General features: G+C 40.1%; 1 protein-coding gene across 3 annotated transcripts in view; it reads left to right on the forward strand.

The window, feature by feature from the left end:
- The first annotated feature begins 528 nt into the window (after window positions 1-528).
- The window catches only part of LOC148881162 (protein ARV 2-like), a 50405-nt gene continuing 26413 nt past the window's right edge, over window positions 529-24520 (forward strand). The window contains exons 1-7 of one of the 3 annotated variants that reach the window (XM_088963454.1): window positions 529-742; window positions 842-947; window positions 1047-1094; window positions 1191-1280; window positions 2130-2175; window positions 2273-2355; window positions 2446-2540. In XM_088963454.1, coding sequence (XP_088819580.1) covers window positions 861-947; window positions 1047-1094; window positions 1191-1280; window positions 2130-2175; window positions 2273-2355; window positions 2446-2540 — 449 coding nt within the window. In that variant the 5' untranslated portion in view covers window positions 529-742; window positions 842-860. The remainder of the gene's footprint in view (window positions 743-841; window positions 948-1046; window positions 1095-1190; window positions 1281-2129; window positions 2176-2272; window positions 2356-2445; window positions 2541-24520) is intronic. The other 2 variants (XM_088963456.1, XM_088963455.1) reach the window with 2 other exon arrangements.

Consider the following 24520-nt stretch of genomic DNA (forward strand, 5'->3'; position numbering starts at 1 on the left):
AGCATATTTGGAGTGGCATTAAGATAAAAGGTCTTGAAAAACCTAAAAGTCTTTCTCTAATAATATATTACTTTACTAATCTAATCAAAATAGTTAATGATTATTTTTTTTATATTTAAAAAATAAATAAATAACTTATCTAACATGATACATGAACCATCTAATTATATATATATATATATATATAATATAAACAAACCAAACACAAAAAAGCAAAGTTGCTTACAAAACGGAATAGTGCATAAACCCATGGACATGTGGGTAGGTCAGGCCCATTTGTAACGCTTTGATCTGCTACCTACAATGCCACAAACTATTCGTCCTTATACAAAGAAGGAGTCACATCACCTCCCCACGGGGGCCCGCTCCACAACGCCCCACATTGCATGCCCGGCTTTTATTGGGAATATCTCCCGATGACAGTATCAGAACCGATGATATCATCAATGTTTTCGATACACGGCGGGATGTGTTGTGGGGTGGCCGCTTGTGGGAAGGAGATATAAACTCGGAAGATATCCCCAATGCGCAGATGTAATCTCTTGTGGACAGGGATGTGGAATGTGGGGAGCAGATCCGAGTCCATTTTGGATGTGGGGTTAGATCAACATTCATCCCAATGTCAATAACAAGTCCACCGTTCAAAAGATGCACAGCGCCGGTGATTGAGGTTAACCGTTGAAGTTGGAATAAATGCCTGGAAACGTTATCGATTGAAGAGAAGATCAGACAGTCAATACTGGTCCTTTTTAATTTCTTCTCATGGATTTGCGGTTTTCTTCTTGAGCGAACAGTTCGATTTGATATTTTTTTAATGTTTTTTTGTCACTGAAAAATCCAGAAGAAAGAGATCGAGAGAGATGGATTTGAGATGTGTCCACTGTGGAGTTGCAGTAAGAACCCTATTCGTGCAATACTCACCTGGAAATATTCGATTAATGAAATGCGTGAGCCTCCTCTAGACCTCTAATTTCAAACTTATTGTTTTTTGTTTTGCTTCCTTCTCTCTCTCTCTAAGACCCCTCTTGCTATTTTCGCTTTGACAGGAAAATTGCAAGGAAGTCGCAGACGAATATATCGAATGCGAGACCATGGTCTATATTATTAATTCAAAGCATTGATTCTTTTATCTTTGACGAAAGCTTATATCCCACTGTATGGTCTGTGAATGGCGCTACTGTTCTATGTAGATCCTTCTGATCGATTTGATCTTGCACAAGCAAAAAGCTTACTGGCATTTACTATATAACACACTGAACCGACACACCGTCGATTTTGAGGTATATGGGAGTGTTTTTCACTTGAATTTGCCATTTTTCCCCTTTTTTTAATTCTTTTTCTTATCTTTTACCTGGATCTTGAATTCGATAGATGCATTTTATGATTCCTGCTCGTGTATTTTTTGTTTTGTTTAATTTATTTTTTGGTTTTGTTGATGAGCAATAGTAGAAGGTGTTTTATTAATGTAAAAGGAAATTGCATGATATCCAGCATTTGGATAAGCAAATACACGTAAGAACAAGTTCAATACTGACTACCAACTGATGGTGCCTCAGTTGGGTAGGTTCTCTGACTCGTTGGAGTAGAGAAGTTCAATACTGACTACCCTTGTTCAGGTACAAGAGTTATGAACTTTACAATCCAAATCCTCACCCAGGTTTTCCCCATACATGATTGTTCTTTGTGACTCCTAATTTGGCTAGGAATCAGCCAGAGTATTGGTTGGTCTAGGTGCCTACCTAGATGGGCGCATGCCATGAAGCATTCAGTTTTGCAGCCAGTGCTCTAACTTTTATAGCTTGGTGGGCGTTTCTGATAGGGATTTTAAAAAATGAAATACATGAATAAGATCATTAGGCCCTGTCGGTGGTATACAGCTAGCAGCCATTATTTGTCATCACTGTTAGATGAAACTGTTAAAAGGATGCTCTTGTACTACAAATTGTATGTTGGTTCCCTTAAGACCAATCTATATATAGCATTTGGAGTCCTTTAGGTTGAACATTGTGATGTTCAGTATTAGTCTGTGATACCAATATTGTTGTTAGAATACTTATGTTACTTGTTATGACAAGCTAGATTAATACCCACGTTAACACTAGTAGTGGTTGTTTCTTGCAACTGTGCAGGGCATATGGTGGAAATCCAGTTTTGTTTTTCTTCTCCTAGATGCATGTAATCCTACCATCATGATGTTATTCTGCTTGACTGTAGTATTATTTGCTAATTCTCATTGTCATTGTTCGGTATCTAAAGAACCTTAGCATTGAAGGCAGGATTTTGGTTTTACGTAGAAACGGAGAATATTGGGGTTTGTCTAGGAGCTCTTGGACGTCAGCTTGGGTATGTGGGAAGGTATAAACAAGCATGACTTGTGATTTTTCATTGTGATGATTCTGGATTTTGCTTTGTTCTAAAGAAATGGGTTCTTCATGTTGATTGCAGATGCTAATGGATGTCCTCTTTGAGAACCTTGTGTTTATCTGTTTTTTATCTATTGCAACAAGGATCTTACTAAAATCATTGTCTGAAGTTGCCAGGTAAAGTGTTTTGAATTCTTTAAACTATTTGCTTTACTAAGGATAATACCTCAGCTTAGCAATTTTGAGGATTTTATCAGAGAGTTTGTGGAGGTGCATCTGTACCTAAAATGGTCATTGGTGATACATATATAGAACATGAGAGGGCTGCAAAAGTGTCAATAGCATGGCAGATGAATTAGCAAAGCAAGGGGTGGGGAGAACTCAAATGTTTTGGGCACAATTGTAATTAAAAAGAAAGAGGAGAGATTATATAAGCTATCTCTCAAAATGATCCTGTGCATGTATACTTTTTTAAACGTGATTGCCATGTGGCAACCACCAGACTTTTTTTTTTTTTTTAAATTTGGTCAGTTACGGGTACAGAGGTTGAGTAGACCGATTCTGCAACTTGGCAGTCGGGAAGGACAGACATATGTGTGTATAGTGGGTCAGGGTGGGTTATCACCTCCTAACAAGCATTTATAGTGGGTCAATATGGGTGGGTTGGTGTTCAACCCACACCGCCCAACATGCCCATTTGCCACCCCTGGAGCATTCTACTATTCCCAATTGCTGTCTTGGTGATTCTTTTTTATCTTCTTTCCCTAAACCTATTTTATAGCTCTTTGAATTGAAACTAGTCTTTTATGTTTCCATTTTACCCCATTGTTGAGTCACAATGATGCGAAAAAATACCTTATTACCTAGTCCCCTTAACAACTAATTATGCATTTATGCTATTTGAAGTTTAAACATTTTAGCATATGTAGAACTTTTACAAGGCTATAACCTTATTACTTTTGTGAGATAATGAATGCTCTAATCAATTGAGCTAACTGGCTTTTTGAAATACATACATGCATGTGCCTTACCTTTGACCTCAAGCTATGGAATCTCATGTACTTTAGTTGTACTTCTTGCTATTAAAACACTGTTATATTTAGCAAGGTTTAAAATGTCAGTGTTGATCGGAAATGTCAGTTCTCCAAATATAAGAAACATGTCATAAATGTCAGAAATATCGTATGGAAATATTGTAAAAGTTCTAGACATGGTGGAAACATTGTAAAATATGCAAAATATTGAATGATATTTGTTGAGTAAGAGCAAGAGCAAGAGCAAGTGAAGAGACAAGAGGAGAGAAGAGAGGGAGAGAGGAGAGGAGAGCCGAGAGGACTGAAAGCCCCTTCTGAACTTAGGGGGCGAAAGAATGATCTATTATTATTTATACTAGTACAGCCGAACAATGTAAACAAAGGAGAAATTACAACAGTACCCTTATGGTACTAAACCTGAATACATAAACAACTGACAACACTCCCCCTCAAGTTGGAGCATAGATATCAATCATGCCCAACTTGTCACAAAGATCATGATGTCTGGAAAGATTTAAACCCTTTGTAAAGATGTCTGCAAGCTGGTTCTCAGAAGTGACATAGGGGGTACACACTTCGCTTGTGATAACTTTCTCTCTGATAAAATGCTTGTCAACTTCGATGTGTTTTGTTCTATCATGTAGCACCGGATTGATAGCAATGCTTATAGCTACTTTGTTATCACAAAATAGAGTTATAGGTTTGGTCACTAGGAAACCCAACTCCCTCAACAAATTCTTTATCCACATGCCTTCAGCAACCCCGTGGGCCATAGCACGATATTCAGCTTCAGCACTGGATCTAGTTACCACATTTTGCTTTTTACTCCTCCATGTAACAAGGTTCCCTCCTATAAAGGTGCAGTAGCCACTAGTAGACTTTCTGTCACTTTGGGATCCAGCCCAATCTGCATCTGTATAAACTTCAACTTTCAAATGTCCGTGCTTTTGAAACAACAAATCAGTACCCGGATACTTCTTCAAATATCGGAGGATTCTCTCTGCTGCTTCAAGATGAGAAGACCTAGGAGCATGCATGAATTGACTGAGGACACCAACAACATATGCAATGTCTGGGCGAGTCATAGAAAGGTATAACAATCTCCCTACAAGCCTCTGAAACTGTTTCACATCCTTTAGTGATTCACCACAGTTGTCACCTAATTTATGCTTGGGGTCGATGGGAGAATCAACTAGCTTCACCCCCATCTTTCCAGTGTCCTGAAGTAAATCTAGGACATATTTCCTTTGAGAAATGAAGATACCCTTCTTTGATCGGGCAACTTCAATTCCAAGGAGGTATCTGGCAGGTCCTAGATCCTTCACTTCAAACTGAGTTGCAAGGAGAAATTTCAATTTCTGAATTTCATCCTCCCAATCACCAGTAACAATTATGTCATCCACATAAACAATTGGAGCAGCAATTTTACCTTCTCCTTTTTTCATGAATAGTGTGTGATCTGATTGGCATTGCCTGTATACTTTCTGCTGAACTGCCACATGGAATCTACTGAACCAAGCTCTTGGTGATTGTTTCAGCCCGTATAAGGACTTCTTCAACTTGCACACTTTCTGTTCATTGCCTTGGGCTAGAAACCCAGGAGGTTGAATCATGTACACTTCCTTTTCAAGGTCACCATTCAATAATGCATTCTTGATGTCCAGCTGGTGTAAAAACCCAATCTAGATTGGCTGCAAGAGAGAAAAGGACTCTAGTGGAATTCATCTTGGCAACGGGGGCAAAAGTTTCTGCATAATCAACTCCATACACTTGAGTAAATCCCTTTGCCACTAAGCGAGCTTTATACCTTTCCGCTGTTCCATCAGCCTTATGCTTGACTGTGAACACCCATTTACATCCAACTGGAACCTTTCCCTTAAGAAGATCAACAAGTTCCCATGTGCCATTTTTGTGAAGGGCATTAACTTCTTCCCTCATGGCATTTGTCCATTCAGGAACTAAAAGAGCTTCTGCCACATTCTTAGGGATAAGGACACTGTCAATAGAGGCAAGGAAGGCACAGAATGAGGGTGAAATGTTCTCATAGGAGACAAAGTTGGAAATGGGATGTTTTGTGGTGCACAATCTAACACCCTTCCTGTGAGCAATAGGACGGTCAAGATCATTAGCAGTAGAGGAATCATTTTCAATAGATTCAAGGACATCATTGGGAGCTAAAATACTTGAGTGAGTATGATCCTCCCTCGAGGAGTCTGGTGGCACTGGAGGTACAACTTTCGGATTCTCTACAGCTCTTGGATTTGGCTGGCCTTTGCGACAACGAGAAAAAACACGAAAAGGTGGAGGGTCAGGGAGAGAGGGAAGCTGAACTAGTTTCTCCTCATGTCTACACTCCCCTTGAGGAGAAACAGGATAGAAATGATCATCTTCAAAGAAAGAAACATCCATGGAGACATAGAATTTACGAGAAACAGGATCAAAAACACGGTAGCCCTTTTGAGTGAAGGAGTAACCAAGAAATATGCAAGGTATAGCACGAGAGTCTTAGGAAAGAGAAATTGATGTGGGGCTTTGTACTCTAACCGACGAGAGGGCATACGGTTTATAAGGTAAGTGGAACAAAGAACAATTTCAAGCCAAAACCGTTTGGGAACATTCATATGAAGTAGTAAACCTCGAGCCACTTCAAGGAGATGTCGGTTCTTCCGTTCGGCCACACCATTTTGTTGTGGTGTGCGGGCACAAGATCTACGGTGAAGGGAACCATGCGAAGCAAAAAATTCCGTGAGGTCACTATGAAAAAATTCTTTTGCATTATCTGATTGGAAAATTTGAATTTCAGTTTGAAATTGAGTGAAGACCATTCGCTGGAAATCTTGAATGATTTTTGATACTTCTTCCCTGGTTCGCATCGGGTATACCCATGTAAATCTAGAGTAATCATCAATGAGAGTAATGAAATACTTGCAGCCACTCTCAGATGGTAAAGTAACAGGGCCCCACACATCAGAATGAACAATGTGAAATGGAGATTTAGATTTACTATGTCTTTGAAGAAAATGAGTTCTACAATGTTTACTCAACTGACACGTTTGACAAGAAAAGTCAGAGACAGACATTGACTTAAACAGTTCTGGGAATACAACTTTTAAAGACTCAAAAGACAAATGACTAAGACGACAATGCCATAAATAGACTTTTTTCTTACAGGACTGACTCAGAGACTCTGTAGCATGAAAACCAGCCTTATTCTCCAGCATGTAAAGTTCATCAGCCATACGACCCCTACCAATCGTCCTCCCCGAGGCCAGATCCTGAATCACACAATGAGAAGGGAAAAAAGTCACTAAGCAATTCAAGGAATTAGTAACACTACTAACAGAGAACAAATTAATGTGAAAGTTTGGAACATGAAGAACATCAGAGAGGGTAAGGCCAAGAGGAAGAGAGAGAGTTCCTTGACCAGCTATGGAAGAGTATGATCCATCGGCTAGTCTCACCTTGTCTCTTCCAGAAAGAGGGGGTGATAGGTTTGAAAGTAAGAGGACGTACCAGTCATATGTTTTGATGCTCCAGAATCAATGATCCATGGAGAGTCATGGGTGTGAGAAGCAACATGGAAAGCAGTGGTAGGGTTACCTGACGTAGATGCAAATGAGGTTGAGGGAGGAGTATCCATCTGACGAATTGCTCTACCATAGAGCTCTAAATGGTCACGAAAGGAATTCATAATGTCCTCCCTCGGGTCAGGTTTAGTGAGATGTTCTGAGTCACAGTAGAAATGGTGGGCTGATGCTCCCGAGTAGCCATGTTGGCCATGTGATGTTTCTATGTATTTTGCTGCCCGTACTTCTTATTCACCTCTGAACCTTGCTTCTTAGTCAGATCTTGAGCCCATTTTGGTTTCCCATGAAGATCCCAACAGGTATCTTTGGTGTGTCGGGGTTTCTGGCAATGAGTGCACCACAATTTTTCCTTATCTTCTGTTTTTTTCTGGAAATCTCCTTTTCGGGAAGAAGATCCCCCACCACTAGATACACCCCCTTTTGCAACTAACACAACAGCATCCCCACCAGGGCTGTTCATCAAATTTCTCCTGCTTTCTTCAGATTGTACAAGAGCATAGACTTCCTGAACAGAAGGGAGATCCTTAGAGCTGAGAATCTGAACTCTGATAGATTCATACATAGGATTCAGACCATGTAAGAATGCAAACACTCTTTGCTGGGAGACAATCTGTTTGTACTTCTTAGCATCCTCATCACATTTCCAATCCACACTCTGGTAGTGATCCAATTCCTTCCAGGCAGATGTTAAGTCAGAGTAATAGACCGATAAACACCTCTCCCCCTGTCTACAAGTAGAAGATGCTGCTTGCAGTTGATAAACTTTGGCATAGTGTCTCAATTCTGAATATGTAGACTTTGCTTGTTCCAGATTTCATTTGCAGTTTTAGCCCACATGAAATTCTTCCTGATTTGGATTGCATGGAAACCAAGAGCCATGATATAACAATACTGTTCTCTTGATTCCATCTATCATATTCAGCACTCCCGGAGGATGGTTCTTTTATCTTCCCATTAATATAGCCCATCTTCCCCCTTGCAGTGATGTAACTTGATCCCTCTTGACCACTCTAGGTAATTTAAACCATCAAGAGGGACAACTGCCATAGGAAAGGATAGGTCACCCCCACCCATTCCATTTAGCATTGAGGAAACTCCAGATGAGGCTGAATCTTCACTACTCATGATTTTTGGTTTGAAAAAAAACAGCAACCAAAGGAGTACTTCCGTACAAGGCTATTATAGAAACAGGTACTTCTGACCTACGGTTTCACTGGGAGCAAAGACTGAACACTGCTGTTGCAGTACTGGAATAGGTCTATATAACCTACGGTCTTGTAGGAATCCAAGAAAAGAACACTGCAGTTGCAGTACACAATCAGGTCTGTATGACCTACAGTTGTACAGAGGTCATATGACCCTCTAACAGAATAGAAAAAACAGGTGAAGTTCACCACACCCCTAATCGGCAGGTCTGGTAGCCGAACAGTCAATGACTGAGATCAATACAATATCTGCTTTAGGACATCAACAGTCCATCGAAGGGGTAAAGGAATACAAAAAAAAATGTTGAATACAACTGCTTTGTTAAAGAAATACAGTCCCTCAATAGTCCATCAATCGCTTGAACAGTCAATCAATAAACAGTCAATCCGTAGGGCAGCCGAACAGTAAATGAACAGTACCTCTTTTAACTTCAGATGATAGCCTCTCTGTAAACCAGAACTCCCTCTACGAACCTCAGATGATAGCCTCTCTACAGTCGAATAGACAATGAATACCACTTATGGGCTGGAAGATGAAAAGTCTCTATAACTTCTGGGTCGAACTGAATACAACTGATTAGCAGTTCGATGGATACAGCCTTGGGAGATGAAAAGACTATCTGCTCGACATTGAACAACAGGTTTGCTTGACACCACCCTTCAGACCTGGACGACTTGCTCTGATACCATGTTGGGCAAGAGCAAGAGCAAGAGCAAGTGAAGAGACAAGAGGAGGGAAGAGAGGGAGAGAGGAGAGGAGAGCCGAGAGGACTGAAAGCCCCTTCTGAACTTAGGGGGCGAAAGAATGATCTATTATTATTTATACTAGTACAGCCGAACAATGTAAACAAAGGAGAAATTACAACAGTACCCTTATGGTACTAAACCTGAATACATAAACAACTGACAACAGTATTTTATAAAATGGTATGAGAAGCATAGGCCATAGGCACTCCTTTTTAAATAATTATCTTGTTCCAAATCATTAAACAAAGCTAAGAAACTAAGGTTATTACAAAAGAATATGTTCTAAAGTTGCTCTATAAACCTTAAGATTCAAAGCTTCATGATAGAATGAGTTAAAGCAAAATTTAAACTCATAAAATGTAAATAGTTGTAATAGATCAACTAAATAATCTATTACACAAACAAAAATTAATATTTAATTTCACATTTGAAATGCATATTGAGCTAGCTCAAAGTGGTAATCATGTAAGTTAGGTAAGCAATAACATTGTTATTCCATATTATCCACAATATTGTTGCCAACTTATGTGATAATACTCTCTCTTGTGCACCACATAGTGCTAGTAGTGTTCATTGGGGAATATTTCAATTCTAGTAAGATTTCATGCTGCTACCCATGGAAGTGGTAATGGAAATATATTGTGGAAACTGTTTCTTTTACTCCACATAGTGCTGGTGGTGTTCATTGTGGAAAATGTCGATTCCGGTAAAATTTCATGTCACTATCCATAGAAATGGAAATATATCATGGAATTAGGGAAATTATGGTTGCAATAGATTTCTTTTATGCCCAATTATATCTTTGACATCATATTTCATTAAGAAAAGATTCTAGTTTTCTGGATGTCACTTGTTTTTTCTAACATTGGTTTTAGTTTAAAATATAAACCTATAAGAAATCTCTCTTAAATGCTGGAGCTCTTGTGCACAGTAAAATTGTAGTTATATCTCAACTGAAGTCAATTAGGTATTTGTTGTCAAGATGGACCTTAGTTTATATTTTCTGTTTTCTTGAAAGCTGAACTGATGGCTCTGTTGTAAGGTCTTCAATTAGCAAAACAATTGGGTTATTGACAGGTGGAGGTGAAGGGAATTCAAAGCTAATTATCTCATGGGAAAATTGTAATAGTCATATCCTGGGGACTCTCTGACTTACTTTTAGGGAAGTGGAAAGTATCACAAAGGAAATAAATGCTGGATACAAGTGGGTAAGGACTGCGAATGGGATGCCTAATTCCCTTGCTAAGCAAGGGGTTATGAGGCAGCAATTGTTTTGAGCTTCTATGCAATTTTATGTGGGTTTTTGGGGACGAAAGTCCTGTCATCTAATTATCTCATGGGAAAATTGTAATAGTCATATCCTGGGGACTCTCTGACTTACTTTTAGGGAAGTGGAAAGTATCACAAAGGAAATAAATGCTGGATACAAGTGGGTAAGGACTGCGAATGGGATGCCTAATTCCCTTGCTAAGCAAGGGGTTATGAGGCAGCAATTGTTTTGAGCTTCTATGCAATTTTAAGTGGGTTTTTGGGGACGAAAGTCCTGTCATCTAAATCTATTAATCTCATCTATAAGCAAATATAATAAAACATTTTCTCCTGCTGATAAAAAATATTTTCTGTTTTTTTATTTATTGTTGGGCTGTTGTGCCACTTTGGGCCTTGGCCATTTATTATTATTTTTTATGTTTAGAGATTATATTTATGTAAGAGGGATAGCACCTAGCTGCCCATGATTTTCAGATTTCCCAAATCGTTTCACTCTTTTCTCTTCTCTCATCTTCTCTCTTTTCTCCTTTACACCTCTAAAGTGTTTCAGCAGTCTTAAACTTCTTCGTTTCTTTTCTCCTTTCAGGTATAAATAATTATGCAAGTTTTGGTAGCAGTATCAAGGAGCAATAGATAGTTTTTTCATGTTCATTTATATGATCAACTTCATATTTACGCTGTTTCCGAATGATGACCCTGGTACCTGGGGTCTTGCGAGAGGGTTGTTCTGAGACTGAAACCCATTATCCAAATGGATAGTGGCTGTTCTCAGACTCAAATCCTTGTCCTCACTCCTAACATTTATTAGCCTGAGATTTTACCATTGCACCAAGCAATGGATCCTATGTCCAACTTCATATTTCAATACCAAAAGATTGGTATTCTGGGCAGCATCTTGCATGTGTACTCTAATTTCAGCAAAGTCATATATAAGAAAAGCTTTGCTAATTGAGTCAAGGAAAGATATCATGTACACAACCCACCTACCTTTCTTCCATGCATAGGTATTATGCATATGATCTGAACTGTTTACTGTATAGAGGACTCTATGGACTGACCACATTTTCAATCCTCATTCCATATCAGCCCTGTTACCTATCTTCTATTGGCATGTTTCTTGTTGAGTTTGGGCTGATGATAAGTTATTTGGCCCAGCTTTATTTTATTTTTATTTTTATTTTTTTGATCAATAACACTTTCATTAACTCATCAAAAGAAGATTTACAATAGGAAGACAAACACACTTATCTTCCAAGAGCAACAAAGAACCTCAAGAAAAGAAAAAAAAAAGAAAGAAAACACACTATAGTTACAGCTTGGCCCAAAAAAGTGAATCTCTTTCTGCCCCTTGTTTAGCTAAACTGTCAGCTAGGAAATTAGCCGATCTTTTAACCCCAAGTATCTTAACTTCCATCTCCCGCACCAGCTACTTGAATTTCCTCCTCTCATTGTTGTACTTCCATAAGCCATTGTGATATTTAATCAGCCACCCTATCACCACCTCTGAATTAAGAGTTTCTTGATGTTCAACTCCTTAGCTTTCTGCACTCCTTCCATAACTGCAAAGATCTCAGCTCTAAGGGAGTCATCCACTCCAATTGGGCCTGAGAACATAGCAGAAATGACCCCATTTTCATCCCTAAAAACACCCCCAATCCCGGATTGTCCCGGATTTCCCCTGCTACACCCATCAAAGTTTGGTTTCGCGAATCCACTAGGTGGAGGGGTCCAAGCCACACTCATTACTGACTTGGTCTGTGTGCAATTTGCAATTTCACCCCACTTCCTCAACATGTCATCCACAGTGTAATCTGTGAAAAGCTCCAAAGATTTCAGCCACTGTACCGCCCTAATATGAATGATAGCCCTCAGATATGCTCCTCCTCTCTGAGCTTCTGAGAATATCCTGGAGTTTCTTTCTTCCCAAAGTGTCCAACATACTACACCCCTTAGTCCTCTCCACATTGTCCTTCCCCTTTTTATCCGCCACCTGAAAAGAGAAGGGGAAAAAAGGCCTTGCAATTCTGATGGGGTATTCCAACTACATCCAAATAGGGACAAAGCCCATTCCCAAATTGACCTCGCAAAATGACAAGACACTAGTAGGTGAAAACCAATCTCCCTATCTGCTTTACAAAGAACACACCACTGAGGTGACAAACAAGTATTGGGTCTCTTCTTTTGGAGTAGATCACCAGTGTTGATTCTTTCTAGATAGGCTTCCCAACAAAAACTACCAACCCTAGGAGGTATTGCTCTGCACCAAACCTCATCAACATGAAAAGGAGGGAAGGTAGGACTGGTGGACTGACTTAAGACTTTGATGAAAGAAGCACAAGCAAAAATGCCGTTGGGAGAGGTGTCCAAATTCTAGAATCCGCCCTAGTGGGGTCTAAGACAACGTTATCAAGAAGTGTATTAAGGCTCAAAATATTGTCAAAGTCTAAGTCCCTAAAATCCCTTCTTAGACCCAAGTTCCACCCAATCCCAGAAGTGGAAGAGGATAGGGTGGTAAAAGACGAGATTGACCCAAAATATTGTTTTATTTTTATTTTCTTTATTCAGTTAGGAAGTTATTGGGCCTTAGGCCCATTAGTTTAAGTTAAGTTGTGATTGTTCAATTCTGACGACATCCTATTCTCTTATACTTCTTCTCTTCCTTTCTCTTGCTGAAACCTTTCAACTTCTTTTCTTTTCTTCACAAAGATCATGCCAAAAACAACTTTCAGCAATTTCTACTTGGTATCAGAGTAGGCCGAAACCTACTTGAGCTGCTCCATCATGCAGCCCTAGATCGGCCGACTGCATGGTGAGGTGAGAGGCTGATCGAAGACCTTAGGTAAGCCTAGTTTTTGGGTTTTTTGGTGGATCTGTATTGCCTTGTAGTTGGTCTAGGGTTTCCCACCAAATTCAGGAAGAACTGGAGAAAGGGGGAGAGTCCTGTTTTTGTAGGACTCTTCAATTTTGACCTAGGAAGTGGCGCCCTAGTTTTTTAGGGTTTCTTGAAGTTTTCTGAAGAGGGCGGTTCAAGTCCCACCTATTTTGGAGGCCTCTGGAGGGAGTAGCTTCTTCTTCTTTATCTTCTCTTGCTCTTGTGGAAAAGGAATCTTTTGTGAGAGGAGCTTCAAGGGTACCAGAAGGGTGTTTGTAGTGGTGCTCGAAGGAGATTATTACATATTTTTTCATCTTAAAGTGATTTCCTAACCCTTTTTTGGGAATAATGGAGGGTCACAGAGTTGGAAACAAACTGGGCAGTGAAATGAGAGAAGAGGGAGGTGTTAGAGACCTTTTCGGGGTTGGGACCATCACTACAGTTAAGTTAGATGGTACAAACTATTTAGAATGGTCACAATTTGCCAAGATGGCCATTGGTGCTCGTGGGAAGTTGGGGTATATCACTGGTGAGGAAGTGAAACCCGAGACTAACTACTCTCGATGGGTATAGGAGAATTATATGGTAATGACTTGGCTGTGCAATTCTATGTTGCCCCATATAAGTAAAAATTTTTTGTGGGCTAACACAACTAAGGAAATTTGGGATGGGGTTGCAAAAATCTATTCATAGAGTGAGAATGTTGCTAGGGCCTACCAGTTGAGAAACCAGGTTATTTCTACCAGACAGGGAGATAAACCTAATGCTGTTTATTTTTCAGCTCTTAAAACCCTATGGCAGGAGATTGATCATTTATCCTTTTCAGAGATAGTGTTACTCTCTTTTAGGCATATGCCTTTGTATAAGGAGAAGAGAGTAGGAGGAATGTGATGATGAAGAATCCGAGTCTTGAGCAGTTGGCTATGGTTAGTACTGTGAAACCTAAACAGAGTGGAGATAGGGGTGAAAATGAAATCAGGAAGGAAGATAAGAAGGATCTGATCTGTGACTACTGTAAGAAGCCTTAACACACGAGAGATACCTACTAGAAGCTTCACCTTCACCTTGTGCCGAATAGACTCAAAAAGAAGAAGGGAAATGTAAACATAGCAATAACTGGTGACTTGCTTGGACCTCCTACTATAGCTACTTTGAAGTTTGTTGCAGTTGTTGCAGTGAGGGCCAAACTAGAGAGATGTGGGCAGTTACTTAATCAGTAAGATACAATCAGCCCTAATCCATTATCAGGTGGACAACTAGGTACATGTGGATTTGGTGGTGGACATTCTACTTCTTTTGCCCATACAAGGAGTTCACATGCCACTGCAAACTATGTTTTTACTACAGGTAAGGAGGGACCTCCTTGGATTATAGATTTTGGAGCCTCAAAGCATATGGCCCATGTTTCTACCATTTTCTCCTCCTACCAACTCTGCTCTAGTAGAGATAGAGTTTCGGCAGCTAATGGATCTCATGTTTCCATTGCTGGGAAGGGGTCTGTCAAGATAATCGGTTCCATTTCCCTACCCTCTGTCCTCCATGTACCCAGATTAAGTACTAACTTGTTATCTTTTAGTAGTTTGACTAAGAATTTGAATTGCTCGGTGATTTTTTCTCCTGGCCATTGTGTTTTGCAGGATCTGGTTTCAAAGAGGACGATCGGGAGTGGTCGTGAGGTGAGTGGAATCTACCTTTTGGATGCGCTTCCCAGTCATCAGAGGCATCATGTCAGTAGGGATTTTGAGTCAGAGTCTGTGGGTCAGATTATGCTTTGGCATAATCGGTTGGGGCATTTGTCTTTTCCTTCTTTGCGTTTTTTATTTCCAAAGTTATTTGAGTCTGTTAATTTGTCCACTTTAGAGTGTGAAGGTTGTCAAATTGGAAAACATTGTAGACATTCCTTTAAAACTAGTAATAAAAGATGTTCATCTGCTTTTGATGTTGTTCATACTGATGTGTGGGGACCATACCATGTTCCTTCTATGGGTGGTTATAGGTACTTTCTTTTATTTGTGGGTGATTTTTCTCGGTATTCTTGGATTTACTTGATGAGTCCCGTGATGAGGTGCCATCCTTGGTTCAACAGTTTCATCAGATGGTGCTAACACAGTTTGGGGTACGAGTGAAAGTGTTCAGGTCAGACAATGCCAAGGAATATTTTGAAAAGAACCTTGCTTCATATCTATCAGAGTATGGAGTAATTCATCAAAGCAGTTGTCCTTACACTCCACAGCAAAATGGTGTAGCAGAAAGGGAGAATAGACACATTGTAGAGATTGCAAGGAGCCTGATGATAACCGTGGTTCAAAGTATCGATACGCAGAGGCATATCGGTACTTTGAACCATGTGGAAATATTTATTTATTTTTTCAAAATTTGGTTTTTGGGTAGTTTAATACCCATATTTATCATTAAAAAATAGTGGGATCCTAAAACACCTGTAAATAGGTGTATCGGGACCCAAAAGATACAATCTGATACGCCCGATACGGGGCGTATCGTATCGATTTTTTGAACCTGATGATAACATCTACTGTTCCAGTTCGATTTTGTGGGGATGCAGTTCTACAGTAGTTTTTCTGATTAATAGGGTGCCTTCTCGTGTTCTTGGATATAATACCCCATTCAACCTTCTTTTTCCTAAGGGGGAGATGTTTCACATTACTCTCAAGGTTTTTGGTTGTGTTTGCTTTGCTCATGTTCTTGGTCCCCACTACTCGAAGCTTGATCCGAAGGCAAAGAAGTGTGTTTTTCTTGGGTATACCAAAAATCAGAAAGGAAACTATTGCTATGACCAGTCTCTAGGAGTCGGTATCAAGGTTCAAAATATCCATACGCCCGATACGTCGGTATGGGTGTATTGGGTGAATCGATACATCTTTTTAGTGCTTTTTTTTAATTTTTTTTCGCAACTGGTTTAGGGGAGCCGGTTTAGGCCTCCTCCACACCCTGAACCAATCAGATCCCTAATACATCCACTGTAGGGGTGTATCGGAGGGGTCCCAGAATGATACGTTTCGGCTGATACGTGTCGATACTTTGAACCTTGTTCGGTATGTTACTATGGATGTCACATTTTTTGAGTCCACACCTTTCTTCTAGAAGGGTTCTTCTCAAGGGGAGTGTTTTGGGGAAGGAAGTGAGCAGTCTATTCCTCTTCCGGTTCCAGTCCCCGTGTCCACTCCTGTGTCTGACCCTCCTATGTCTAATCCTCTTATGTCACCTACCTTACCACCTTCCTTGCATCCTGTTTCTTAGTGCTTCTCATGACAGCGCCCGCGACTTCACAGGGAGGTTGATTCCATAGAAGAAGAACCCACATCACTTCCTATCAGCTCCTTGGAGATTCTATATTCGGCTGACACTGACTTTGGTATTCCTCTTGTTCCCTTTGATGTTTTAGTTCCTATTGATTCCACTAACCCCATTACAAATGACCTTGACCTTTCTATTGCACTCATAAAAGGGAAGAGAAAGTGCACTACTCATTGTATCTCATAGTATCTCTCCTTCAATGGACTTTCTCCATATCGAGCCTTCCTTTCTTCCCTTGACTCCGTGTCTATACCCAAGGGTGTCAGTGAGGCTCTCTTCAAACCTGAGTGGAAGACAACTATTCAGGAAGAAATGGAAGCTTTAATTAAAAATCAGATGCGGGAGATTGTGGATTTTTCAATGGGCAAGGAGACAGTTGGATGCAGATGGGTTTATACAGTTAAATACAAGGTAGGTGGAAGTATAGAAAGGTATAAGGCAAGACTGGTTGCAAAAGGGTACACTCAAACCTATGGCATTGTCTACTTAGAGACTTTTTCACCAGTTGCAAAAATGAATTTTGTTTGGATCCTTCTCTCTCTTGCTGGTACATACTCTTGGCCCCTTTTCCAACTTAATGTGAAAAAATGCCTTTCTTAATGGGGGACCTGTAAGAAGAAGTATATGTTGGATCTTCCTGCTGGTTTCTACATTGATGCTAAAAAGGGAAATGTATGCAAATTTAAGAAATCTCTTTATGGTTTGAAACAGTCACCCAGAGCGTGGTTTGACAGGTTTAGAAAACCCTTGATTGCTTTTTAACTATACTCTGACTCAATCAGACCATACTTTGTTTGTGAAGCGGAGGGGGTCCCTGGTGTCAGTTTTGATAGTTTATGTGGATGACATTGTAGTTACAGGCAATGACCTAAGTGAGATTGATAGTTTGAAGATGAATTTGCATAGAGAATTTGAAATTAAGGATCTTGGGGAGTTGAGGTATTGCTTGGGCATTGAGGTAGTAAGATCAAAGCATGGAATTTTTATCTCACAGAGGAAGTATGTTTTGGACCTTTTACAAGAGATGGGGAAACTTGGAACAAAGGCAATTAGTACTCTTATTGATCAGAATCATAGAATTAATGCATTAGAAGGTGAGCTAGTGAAAGACATTGGGAGATATTAGAGACTAGTGGGGCGGTTGTTATATTTATGTATGACAAGACCAGCCATCTCTTATGCAATGAGTGTGTTGAGTCAATACATGCATGCCCCACGAGTTCAGCATTGGGAGGCTGTTGATGGGATTCTTGCTAATCTGAAGGGACACCTAGGCAGAGGCATACTATTTGCTGACCATGGACAATTGAAGCTAGAGGCTTACATAGATGCTGATTGGGTAGGATGCCTAGATGACAGGAGATCTACATCAGGAGTCTGCACTCTTGTTGGAGGCAATCTAGTTTTGTGGAAAAGTAAGAAACAAATAGTTGTGGCAAGGTCAAGTGCAGAAGCAGAATACAGAGCCATGACACATGGAGTTTCAGATATCCTCTGGATCCGTTCCTTGCTAGGAGAAATTGGGATTGAGGTAGAAGAACCTATGATGCTATACTGTGACAATCAGGCGGCAATTAACATTGCACACAACCAGTTCAGCATGACAGGACAAAGCACATTGAAGTGGACAAACATTTTATAAGAGAGAGGGTGACTTTAGGGGAAGTTTGTCTTCCATATGTTGCTTCTGATTTGCAGTTTGCTGATGTTTTTACAAAAGATGTTGCAAGAAACAAGCTGGAGCATGATCTACGCAAGTTGGGAATGTGTGACATTTACTCCCAATTTGAGGGGGAGTGTTGAGTTTGGGCCGATGATAAGTTATTTGGCCCAACTTTGTTTTATTTTTATTTTCTTTATTCAGTTAGGAAGTTATTGGGTCTTAGGCCCATTAGTTTATGTTAAGTTATGACTGTTCAGCTACTTCAAGTAGCCGACCTACTAAGGGTATTATGTTAAGTTATGACTGTTCAGCCACTTCAAGTAGCCGACCTACTAAGGGTATTATTGTACTTGTTCATTCTTTTATAAAGTATATAAATCAAAGGGGGGTGGCCGCCAGATCTATTCAATTCTGACGACATCCTGTTCTCTTCTACTTCTTCTTCTCTTCCTTTCTCTTGCTGAAACCTTTCAACTTCTTTTCTTTTCTTCATAAAGATCATATCAAAAACAACTTTCAACAATTTCTACTCTCAACTAATATAAGACATGCCTAAAAAATGGGCATGTTTTGAATATGTGGGAAGTGTTTTGGCATTGAAATTTGCACCATTAATAGAGGGTGGTAAGAAGAATTTGTGCGATCCTTGGGCCCTCAATCATCTTGCCACATAGAAAATTCTTTCCTAGGTCAGTTAGGTAAATCTGCCTTGAGTAATCCATGACATCACTTGGTTCTGGTTTTTCGTTCCTTTTCATATGGTGTTTTGACGTTTGTTTATCTAACTCATAAAGATACTTTGGTATTGTTATGTGTGACTTATATTAATCTCTCTCTCTCTCGTGTAAGAAAAAGACATGAAAGTTGAAACTATATTTTTGTTTTACTTGAAATCGATACTATGTTTATCATAAACCATAATGAGTACACAAAAGATCACAGGTGACAGATGTTCATGATGAAATATTCAGAAAACTCTTTAATGGGTGATAGTTAAATTTGGAATTTCGTGAATATAGCCTTCACTAAGAGACTGTTCATGGGTCAAGTCTGTTGGGTTTTGATTAAGGCAAACTGTTCCTGTAAAGAGACTGGGCCGAATAGGTCCTAACAGTTGCTTGTGTGATATCCTTTATTTTTATCTTTTATTTTATGTTGATGGGCCTCACTTAATGGGCCTGTTATTTGTTCTTGTTTTATTTTCTTTATGTAATTGCCAAGCCGGCCGCCCACTTAAGGGCATACTTGTCATCATTAATTTTTAGAGATTAATAAAATAGGGTTAGAGGAGAAGGGTGATTCATTCGACTTCTTCTCTTACCTCTTCTCTTCGACATACACAGCTCTTGCACTATTATTCAGATCTGATTTGCACTATTAATTACTGATTTTAAATCTGATATTAGAAGACTGATTCATATCTTGGTATCAGAGCGGGTACAATTCTTCTTTCTTCCTTTTTCTTTGTTCCTGTACACTCTAAAATCAAGAGAGTGTATGGAGAGATAGGGTCTCTATAGTATAGAGAATCACTTGCCTAGTTGGTAGAAGGGTTTGGAGATTTAAATTCTGGCCGAATTTTGCCAAGAAGTGATGCTGTTTTGCTGCTGCCCGAAACCCTAGCCAACTAGAGATTTTTGAGGTTACTAAGAAAGGTGAAGCTTGGGTGTGGCGCTCTATGCTTGGAAGGTGTCTTGTGACTGCTAAAGGAGGGTGGTTCAGGTTAGGAAGAGTTTGGGTCAGTCTGGTTGGTGCGACACCATCTTCTCTCTTCCTCCCATCTGCTGGACGGAGCAAAACCCTAGTTCTTCAAGCACCCTATTTCTGGTTTGACTTCAAGTAAGTTTGCATAGTTAAAATTTCAGTTCTTTGATTTCCGTTTGATTAATGGAGACATACGGAAGTGAGTTCAAGCAGGTGCCGGTTTCTGGACCTGCTCCAGTAGATTCCGTTTTGACTTGTGTTACCACGATTAAGCTAGATGGGACGAACTATCTTGCCTGGGCACAGTCTATAAAAATTTATGTTTGTAGTAGAGGAAAACTCGGGTATCTCACAGGCAGTAAGGTGAAACCCGTAGAGACAAATCTTGAATTTGAGAGATGGATGCAAGAGAACTATACCGTTATAGGATGGTTAGTTAACTCTATGCAACCTCATGTAAGCCAACACTATCTCTGGATGTCTTCTGCTAAGGAGATATGGGATAGTGTAACTGAGACTTATTCCCAGAAATTGAATGTAGCCCGAGCGTACAAATTGAAAAGTGATGTTAAGAACCTGAGACAGGGGGAGAAGAGTGTAGCAATCTACTACTCTATACTAAAATCCCTATGGCAGGAAATTAATGTTAGGGAAACTGTGGTATGGGAGAGTAAAAAGGATGCTGAAATGTACAAAAAGTTGGTGGAGAGAAATAGGGTGTTCGAGTTTCTCACTGGACTCAACCCTGAGTTTGATATTATCAGACAAAATATTTTGGCCAGAGATGGGGTTACTCTATCACAGGCATATGTCATGATAAGTAGTGAGGAAAGTAGATGACAAGTTCAATTGCAGAGTCCATCTACAAAACACTTTGCACATGCGGGAATGAAATCTAAGGGGCCTACTGAAAAGGGGGAGCATGTGTGTGAATATTGCAAGAAGCCATGGCATACCAAGGACACGTGCTGGAAACTTCACCCTGGACTATTCCTTGAGAGGTTTAAGAACAATCCTAAGAAGGGCAGTCAAGCGGGAAAACTCAAGACTGCTAATGCTGCTACAGTACTTGAAGGGGGAAGTAAGGAGAGTGAGAAAACATCAACCATTGAGCAGTTGGTTGCAATGAAGTTAGACTTTGAGAAGTATGGGAGGCTCCTAAATCACCTGGAAGCTACAGTTTCTTCAGCCCACCCTTCCGATAGTACACCCTCTTCATCGGCTTTTGCTCATTTAGGTACATATGCCTCAGCATCATGCTTCAGTTTCAGATTATCATAAACTCCCTTGGATTATAGATTATGGTGCATCAAACCATATGACCAGCCTATCTAACATTTTTTGTTCATATCATCTCCTCTTATCTTCTGTTCTCCATGTTCCTAAGCTTAACACAAACCTTTTATCTGTTAGTAGTTTAACAAAGTCCATGAACTGCAGCATAACCTTCTTTCCCACTCATTGCATTTTTCAGGACCTATAGTCTCAGAGGATGATTGGGAGTAGTCATGAGGCGAACGGAATATACCTGCTGGACACACCAGCTCAAGCCTTTGGACCACCTCATGGAGTTGCTTTAGAGTCAGTTGTGTCAGAGTCTGTTAACAAAATTTTGTTATGTCATCTTTGGTTTGGTCATTTGTCTTTTTCTGCTTTAAGTCATCTGTTCCCAGATATGTTTAAAGGAGTGTCTTTATCTAGTCTTCATTGTGAGTCATGTGAGCTAGCAAAGCATTGTAGACATTCCTATTCAATCAGTAATAAAAGATCTGTTTCTCCTTTTCATATTGTTCACTCTAATGTGTGGAGGCCATATCACATGCCAACCATGGGGGGCTATCGGTATTTTATCCTTTTTATTGATGATTATTCTCATTATACTTGGATTTATCTCATGAAATCCCGGGATGAAGTACCAATTATTGTGAAAAATTTTCATGAACTCATCCTCACCCAGTTTAATACCTGTATCAAAATATTCTGCTCTGACAATGCTAAGGAGTATTTTGAGAAAATCCTCTCCACCTATCTTGAAACATTTGTGGTTATTCATCAAAGTTCTTGTTCCTACACTCCACAACAAAACGGGGTGGCGGAAAGAAAGAACAAGCATGTGGTTGAGGTTGCCAGATCCCTTTTATTTGCATCCCATGTTCCTGTAAGGTTTTGGGGAGATGCTGTTCATACTGCTACCTACCTAATCAATCGTATGCCCTCCAGGGTCCTTGGTTTTAAAACCCCCTTTAGTCTTCTCTTCCCGGATGATGATCTCTTTTCTCTCCCTCTCCGTGTCTTTGGGAGTACTTGTTATGTGCATAATCATAGTCACCAAAGGCATAAATTTGAACCTAAGGCTCATAAGTGTGTGTTTCTGGGATATGCCTCTACACAAGGGTTACTGTTGTTTTGATCCAGTTCGTGGCACCCGCTTTGTATCTCGGGATGTCACCTTTGCAGAGTTGACTCCTTTCTTTAGTATTCCTCCTGAGGGGGAGACATCTGATGAACCCTTTGCTTTGTCTCCAGCTGTTCCTCTTCCCATCCCTTGTGAGTTTGATCATGGGGTGTCCACCTCTTCCACTAGACCCACCCCTAGTCCTCCTCTTGCTTCTTCTCCTACTCTCCAAAGGTGTTACCAAAGGCGGAGATTCAGACATATGCAGGTTGTTTCCACTCATTCAGAAGAGCATCTTGCCACTCCCATAGTTCCTGAGGAAACAAGTCAACCCTCTATCGACCTAGCTTTGACTGTCCCTGACCTTGACCTTCCTATTGCTCTTCGCAAGGGCAAGTGGAAGTGTACAGCCCATTGCATCTCCAAACATTTATCTTACAGCCTTCTCTCTCATTCCTACTACTCCTTCCTTGCTTTTGTTTCTTCACATGTGATACCCAGGTCTGTACCGGAAGCATTATCTCAACTTGAATGGAGGGATGCTATAATGACTGAACTTGAAGCATTATATAAGAACCATACCTGGGATATTGTGGACTTGTCGGAAGGGAAGGAACCGGTGGGGTGTAAATGGGTGTTTACCATTAAATATCACTCTGATGGCTCGGTTGAGAGGTATAAGGCTAGGTTGGTTGCCAAGGGTTACACCCAAATGTATGGCATTGACTATCTTGAGACCTTTGCTCCTGTAGCTAAGATGACTCCAGCTAGGGTCTTGCTTTCTCTAGCAACTACCTTTGACTGGCCTACACCAGTTTGCTGTTAAAAATGCTTTCTTGAATGGAAATCTGCATGAAGAAGTCTATATGTCTCTACCTCTAGGGGTGTATGGTAAAAAAATGAAAGGCAAGGTGTGTAAACTACACAAATCCATTTATGGTCTAAAAGAATCTCCTCGGGCTTGGTTTGAGAGATTTCGGACTACTCTTATCTCCTTTGGCTACATTTAAACACAATCTGATCATACGTTGTTTTTGAAGAGAAATAACACTCTGGTGACCTTCTTGATTGTTTATGTTGATGATATTGTGGTCACGGATAATGACATTGAAGAGGCCGGTAAACTAAAAGGATTTTTCAACTCTGAATTTGAAATCAAAGACTTGGGAGATCTTCGGTATTTCTTGGGTATTGAAGTTGCTCTGTCTAAGGATGGTATCTTTATATCTCAACGCAAATATGTCCTTGATCTTCTTGCTGAAACTGGTAAACTTGGAGCTAAGCCTATCTCCACTCCCATTGATCCTAATCATAAGCTTTCTGCCGCAGATGGTGATCCTTTGTCTAATAAGGGAGTGTTTTAGAGGCTGCTTGGGAAGTTGTTATACCTTTGCATGACTCGGCCAAATATTTCCTATGCAGTAAGTGTTATTAGTCAGTTTATCCATTCTCCCAGAGATACTCATCTAGCTGCTGTAGAAAGGGTTCTGTGCTACTTGAAAGGTACTCCAGGGAAATGTATTCTATTTGCTAAGCATGGTCACATGAAGCTGGAAGCCTTTACTGATGCAGATTGGGCAAGATGTATTGATGATAGAAGGTCCACCTTTGGTTATTGTGCTCTGGTTGCCGGGAATATTGTGTCTTGGAGAAGTGAGAAACAATCAGTAGTTGCTAGATCCTCAGCTGAAGCAGAATACAGGGCAATGGCTCATGGTGTGTCAGAACTACTATGGCTACGATCCCTTCTAGAGGAATTAGTGGTGGACTACGAGAAACCAATGATGCTCTATTGTGACAACCAAGCTGCTATCAATATTGCACATAATCCTGTTCAACATGACAGAACTAAGCACATTGAGGTTGATAGGCATTTCATAAGGGAAAGAGTCTCTTGAGGAGAAGTTTGTTTGCCATTTATTACATCAGAAGAGCAACTGGCTGATATCATGACCAAGGGAGTTTCCAAAGGGAAATTGAAACACTATATAAGCAAGCTGGGCATGATTGACATCTATGCTCAGCTTGAGGGGGAGTGTAAAGAGACTGGGCCGAATGGGCCCTAACAGCTGCTTGTGTGATATCATTTTTTTTAATCTTTTATTTTATGTTGATGGGCCTCACTTAATGGGCCTGTTGTTTGTTCTTGTTTTATTTTCTTTTTGTAATTGCCAAGCTGGCCGCCCACTTAAGGGCATACTTGTCATTATTAATTTTAAGAGATTAATAAAATAGGGTTAGAGGAGAAGGGTGATTCATTCGACTTCTTCTTCTCTTACCTCTTCTCTTCGACATACACAGCTCTTGCACTATTATTCAGATCTGATTTGCACTGTTAATTACTGATTTTAAATCTGATATTAGAA

The sequence above is a fragment of the Nelumbo lutea genome, chromosome 1, assembly GCF_056320005.1.
Source record: "Nelumbo lutea isolate HS-2025 chromosome 1, American lotus-T2T, whole genome shotgun sequence".
Taxonomy (NCBI): Eukaryota; Viridiplantae; Streptophyta; class Magnoliopsida; order Proteales; family Nelumbonaceae; genus Nelumbo; species Nelumbo lutea.